Source organism: Hyperoodon ampullatus (assembly GCF_949752795.1).
Source record: "Hyperoodon ampullatus genome assembly, chromosome: 9".
In the NCBI taxonomy this organism is placed as follows: Eukaryota; Metazoa; Chordata; class Mammalia; order Artiodactyla; family Ziphiidae; genus Hyperoodon; species Hyperoodon ampullatus.
Window position 1 is genome coordinate 35,128,022 of NC_136922.1, and position 5,934 is coordinate 35,133,955.

Below are 5,934 nucleotides of genomic sequence, written 5' to 3' on the forward strand. Positions count from 1 at the left end.
ATGGGGGTATTAGTTCCTACTTCAAAGGACTGTTACAGGAATTGAACGCTATCACATCAGTGAATACAGAACTGAGCATACACCTAGCACACAATGACAACAATTCAATGTCTAGCTGACAGTATTTTACATGTGTGACTTACTTATGCTCATATTTATGCTATTAGTTTCATTTCATTTAATCAATTTTTATAGTTTTAAATTTTTTCTATGGACAATATATTAATTTATATAGTTTTTATTCATTAAGCTGAATTTTGACTAAATTATGTTACTTCAATCAAACTTTTAAAATTGCGTCCATCTTTTCCAAATGTTTCAAAAAATCTAAGGTCTAGTTTGCCCTAAGTGTGCCAATATATAATTTATTGAATTAGACTGAATCACCTTAATAGTTTATTCTCTCACATATCATTTTCTGTCAATATAACAACAAAGGAACAAGATGCTAGGCCTCTATGCTAGGTCTCCTAAATTTTTTGTAACGTACTTAATTTCATACCATCATTATCATCATCATTACAGAATTATACTAAAATGAAATTTAAACTATGTACCAATTTTTTCCCTCTTAGATTTCATATTAAATTGAGTCCTGGGCAAATTTGATTCATGACACCCCATTTTGCCTACACTACTATAGTGATCTAGAATATGTTCATTTTCCAAAAGTACATATTTGCCTTTATATCTATATATCTGTGTATATTTGTTTCCAAAGTGACTCAGAGCCACATCTTTCTAAGACTTTTAAGGTTACTTGGGTAGCAAATGGTGGGAATTCAAACACACTGACCCCTATTTTTTGTAGGATAACTTATTTGTAACATCCTGGTTTTACCAAAATGGCCAGATACTCTAACAAGTTCTAGAAAGTTTTATGTGGCTGAGAAATAAATATTCTTTGGTAATACTTCATGTTCTATTATTATTTATAATTTATTCATCACTCTATATTTTTATTTGGTGAGTGCCTCTATACCTCATTCTTAGCACTCTAGCATCTTTCTTGGAGGTTTGAAATGCTGGATCAGGGAGTCAAAACCCTCCATGAGCATTAGCCTTAGGTTACTGAAAATCAAGACCCAGAGCCAGCTGTTTGAGGACAGGGTCCCCACCTGCCCAGGTGTGGTCAGTATCAAAGGGGAAAGTAACTCACAAGACCAAAAAGTGGTTTTTATCACCTAGTGCTAAACAAGACCTAAAGCTTATTATCAACAACTCTTTATCTGTAACCATCACATAGGAAGTAACCTGAATCCAACTGTCATGACTGATCGCTCTACCAAAGCTACACTTTGGGGAAATTTCTCTTCCCCTAACTATATAAATATCAGGAGACTCCAAACTTTTGACTTCGGAACCATAAAGTTAAAGACTTTTAAAGCTAGAAAAGACTTAAGAAATTTCCAGCACTTCTAATCATTTTATGGATAAGAGACTTAGGTTCATCAAAGCTAAACTGATGAAATCAGGAGGAAAAGCAGGAACAAGCATCTGGGGATTCCTACTCACCTATCTAGAATTCCTTTTTACCTTGAAATCTTGAAATCCAAGGCATATGGGGCATGGACTGAGGGGTAGAGTTGAGAGACATGTTTTGCAAAGGTAAATTTCTGTATTAACAATGTGACATTAACCAATGTTTTCAACAAGACAGTACAGAAAGAAGTAAGTTCCATACTATTTTTTATAAAAATATTAATTTAAAAGTTTTGACTTTTTATCTGCCAATGTTCTATTTCCACTTGTCTTTTCTCACTCTTTAACTTTCTTGACTTCTCTGGAAAATATGACTCTTTTGTTATAGGTAATTTTGTAAGGAAATTCTTTGCATATATAGCTTTTAGGTTGTTTGAGTGATTCCTCTGAGAAAATTTCTCAGTATTCCTAGATCAAAGTGTATGAGTATTTGGGGAAAGGAATCAATTACCAAGATTCCAAATCAAAGGTGATAAATACTGGCTTTTCACAGGTACTACGATCTTACTCATGAGGCCTCCTTACCACATTTTCTGACTGCCTATTCTTCCTCCTACTCATGGAATAAAAAGCTCTTGGCTAACTCTTTAACCTTCTTCTTCTTTTCTACATCTCTCCCTTGGAGAACTCACATAGCCTGACGATGATCAGCTTTGTACAGGGGCACAAATCTGTGTCATTCCTTGGATCTCTCTGAACCCCAGTCTCATATTTCAGCAATAGCTGGCAATTTTCAGATATCCCTGGCCTCTTAAACTTTAATATATCTAACATCAAATAATACCTTTTCTCTCCAAATCAGCTGTTCCCTTTGCCCTATGTATTCCTGGTAGTGACTCATTTATCCATTTGTTTAACTAATATTTTTTGAACGCCTATTTTATAACAAGATTTGAATGGGGCACTGGAGATAAAAGGGAAACAATTCCAATCCAATCTTTGCTGTTAGGGAACAGAGGTGGATAGACGCAAATAAGCAGCACTTATAGCACATTGAGTAGACACTGGGCTAACGCAAGAGAAGGTGATATGAGAGCTCTTTTCCCTGATAATCAGGCATAAAAATCTTAGTGATCTTAGCCCAGCCCTCTATGTATGTCCCCCACTACATCTGACCAACAAGTTACTTCCAGGAAGTGCCTATTTTCCGTCTTCACAATTACTGTGACAAATTAAATAGCCCACAATTCTTTGACAGTTCTCCCATTGAGAGATGCGGTCTTATTCCCCTCTCCTTGAATCTGGGCAGACTTCAATAGAAATGCCATTCTGGGGCTCTCAAACCCAGGTCATAAGAAGCCTTGCAGCTCTCTCAGAGTCCAGCTGCCACTCTGTGAGAAGCCCAAGGCATGTGAAGGTGCTCTAGTCAAGCTCAGCTCCCCGATGACAGCCAGCATTTCAGTCGGGAGAGCGAACCATCCTGAATGTCCAGCTCAGCCAAGCCTTTAGATGACTGCAGCCCTGGCCACATCTGCCTATAAGTCCCTGAGTAATCTCAAGAAAGAACCCCCAGTGGAGCCCAGTCTGCCTACAAACCAGAAGAAATAACAGAGTGTTGTTTCTAAGCCACTAACTTTTTGGATGGTTTGTTAACCAGGAATAGACAACTGTAATAGTCACCATCATAATCCAGGGGCTTAGTATCTCAGTGCTGCATATCTGATATCCATTCTAGATCCCACTTTTGTCCCTTTTGCCTTCAGTTGTGAGATTATTCTTCTAAAACTGCTACTCTTGGGGCTTCACTGGTGGCGCAGTGGTTGAGAATCTGCCTGCTAATGCAGGGGACACGGGTTCGAGCCCTGGGCTGGGAGGATCCCACATGCTGCAGAGCAACTAGGCCCGTGAGCCACAACTACTGAGCCTGCGCGTCTGGAGCCTGTGCTCCACAACAAGAGAGGCCACGATAGTGAGAGGCCCGCGCACCGCGATGAAGAGTGGCCCCCGCTCACTGCAACTAGAGAAAGCCCTCGCACAGAAACGAAGACCCAACACAGCAAAAATAAATAAATTAATTAATAAACTACCCCCAACATCTTCTTTAAAAAAAAAAAACAACAACTGCTACTCTTAACATGATATTCCATTATTCACAAATTCCTAAGCTTGGCATTCAGGAGCTCCACAGTCGGCTACGTTTCCATGTTTCATCACCCCCGGTCTCCCACTTCCTGACCCTCACCCACTCCTCTTCCCAAACTATGAGCCCCAGTCCAATTTCTAGTCCTAACTCGACTTGTACTTCCCTGTCCTGTGCTTTTTCTTATATCATTCTCACCAAACAGAGTGGTCTTCTTTTCTATCTACCTATCGCCCTTCGCATTCCAATCCTAATACTTCTTCTTGGGCTGATCACCCTAGGCCAAAGTGCTTTCTTTCTCTCTTGAACACTTAAGATACATGTGGATTTGGTGACACCCACATTAGAAGAGCACACTAATGTATGTGAAATACAAATTATACACTGTCAAACTTTCTATACAAATGTTATTTACTCTTATTCATGTTGCTGCTGTTGTTGTTTTCTTAGCTAATCTTCCCACCTTACATTCTTCTCATGTATCCTCTTACAGAATCCCTTGCAACAAAAGTCCAAACTCCTAAACAATAGGATCCAGGCCATAAATACCTGTATGGTTCCTCCCCATTTCACCACACTGCAGTGCCACACCCAGAATACTCTTCAATGAGATTTTGTCCAATGAGGAAATGAATGAGCACTGTAGCCTAGCTTTGGTGTTTCACCTTAAGTCAGTGATTGATTAAATATGTAAGAAAACACTTCCCCTAGGCCATAAGCCATAACCACAAGTCTGGTGTGGCCAGCTGCAGAGCCAAAATTAAAGCTCTTGCTTTTACAGTACATTAATTAACAAGTGGAAGGAAAGACCCAGCCTGCCCCAAGCCTAGTAAGAGATCAGTGGCTTTGTACACCTAAAGAAAGTCTCCCAAAGTGAGGCAGCCTATCAGTAAAACTGCAGTAGGAAAATTAAGATGGCAACAGATGTCTTCAGGCTTATACTAATACCTTGACAGTGAGGATCTAAGGGGGATAGAGAATCAAGTCATGAGAGAGAAAAGCACCAGGAGCTGAGAAGAATGTGGTTTGAGAATCCTTACAAATAAACTCAGTATTTTATTTAGGGATTATAGTTAAATAGTCAAATCTGGTTTCATGATCATTTTCATGGTTGCCTCAAATATCACTGAATGTTATAGAAAAATTTGCTTGACTAATCTTCTATTATTGGATAATTAGGCTATTTGTACATTTTTTTTCTTTAAAAAAATTTTATTAAATGTCTTTATAGGGCAACATCCAGACTCCAGATCCAGCGGCTAGGGAGACCCTATTATGCTGTGGGTTCCAGCTGAGGCATGGCAGGCGGCTCTGGCTTCCCACCCTTCTGTTCGGAGATGGGAGTGGTGGGCAGTATTTCATCTTTGGGTTCCACAATGCTCACGTGATCAGGCAGGGGCTTCTTAAGGCCAATCTTACCAGTTGGGTCCCAAGGCAGCATGATCTTTACCTTGATGCCTAGCACACCCTGTCTGAGCAGCACGTGGCGCACAGCCATATCAACATAGTAGTTAACAGGGTCCCCACTGTGGATCATCAGGCCATCCACAAACTTCATGGATTTAGCCCTCTGTCCTCGGAGTTTCCCCGACACCACGACCTCGCAGCCTTTGGCCCCACTCTCCATGATGAACCGCAGCACACCATAGCAGGCCCTCCGCACAGCAAGGCCTCCTAGGAGTTTGTAACGCAGAGACTCTGCCTGGGCAATGGCACACAGACTTCTCGTGGCCACCTTTTCAGCATAAAGCTCTACACTGCCCTCAGGGAAACCAAATCTCTTCTGAAACACAGCAGTCAATTCCCGGATCCGCTGGCCCTTCTCACCAAGAACATTCTGTGTCCTGGTGGCCAAGATAATGATTTCTGTCCTGGTTGGTGTAACTCGGACCTCAACTCCAGAGTACCCATCTTCAGCCAGCTCCCGAGTGAGAAACTCATTCAGTTCAGCTTTGAATATGCCGTCAGCAACAACCTTCCTCTTCTTGGATATCTGCACCGCCATCTTGCCGCCACGCGCCGCCGAAAGGAAAAGTTGTAAATTTTTATAGTAATATTTTATTTTTATACATCTATCTTTGAAGACTTCTCTCAGTTAAATTCCAAGATGTGAAATTACTGAGTCAATAGATACGTATAGTATAAAGACTTTGAAAAGGTATAGCAGAATTAGTGCTGGCATGATTGATGATGGAATTTAGCTTGAGAAGAGAGAGGAGCAAAACCCAGAGTCTGGGTCAACCTCTGCCTTGGTTCAGACCCACATCGTCTCCTGCCTAGATGAGTGCAATGGGCACCGAAGTGGTGTCCCTGCCACCAATCTTGATGCCAGTGTGTTTTTTCTAACTGTGATATGATCTAACAAATCAGGT

The 5,934-nt window shown here is 40.8% G+C and overlaps 1 protein-coding gene across 1 annotated transcript; it reads right to left on the reverse strand.

Annotated features, from left to right (window-relative positions):
- Positions 1-4,790: 4,790 nt before the first annotated feature.
- On the reverse strand, positions 4,791-5,591 carry LOC307057853 (small ribosomal subunit protein uS3-like). The gene has a single exon (XM_079711153.1). The coding sequence runs from the start codon at positions 5,565-5,567 to the stop codon at positions 4,836-4,838; it is 732 nt and encodes a 243-aa protein (XP_079567279.1). The 5' UTR covers positions 5,568-5,591; the 3' UTR covers positions 4,791-4,835.
- Between the last annotated feature and the right edge of the window lie 343 nt (positions 5,592-5,934).

What these genes read in the sequence shown, in the direction of transcription:
- LOC307057853 (XM_079711153.1), bottom strand. Translation starts at nt 5,567, where the DNA reads ATGGCGGTGCAGATATCCAAGAAGAGGAAGGTTGTTGCTGACGGCATA.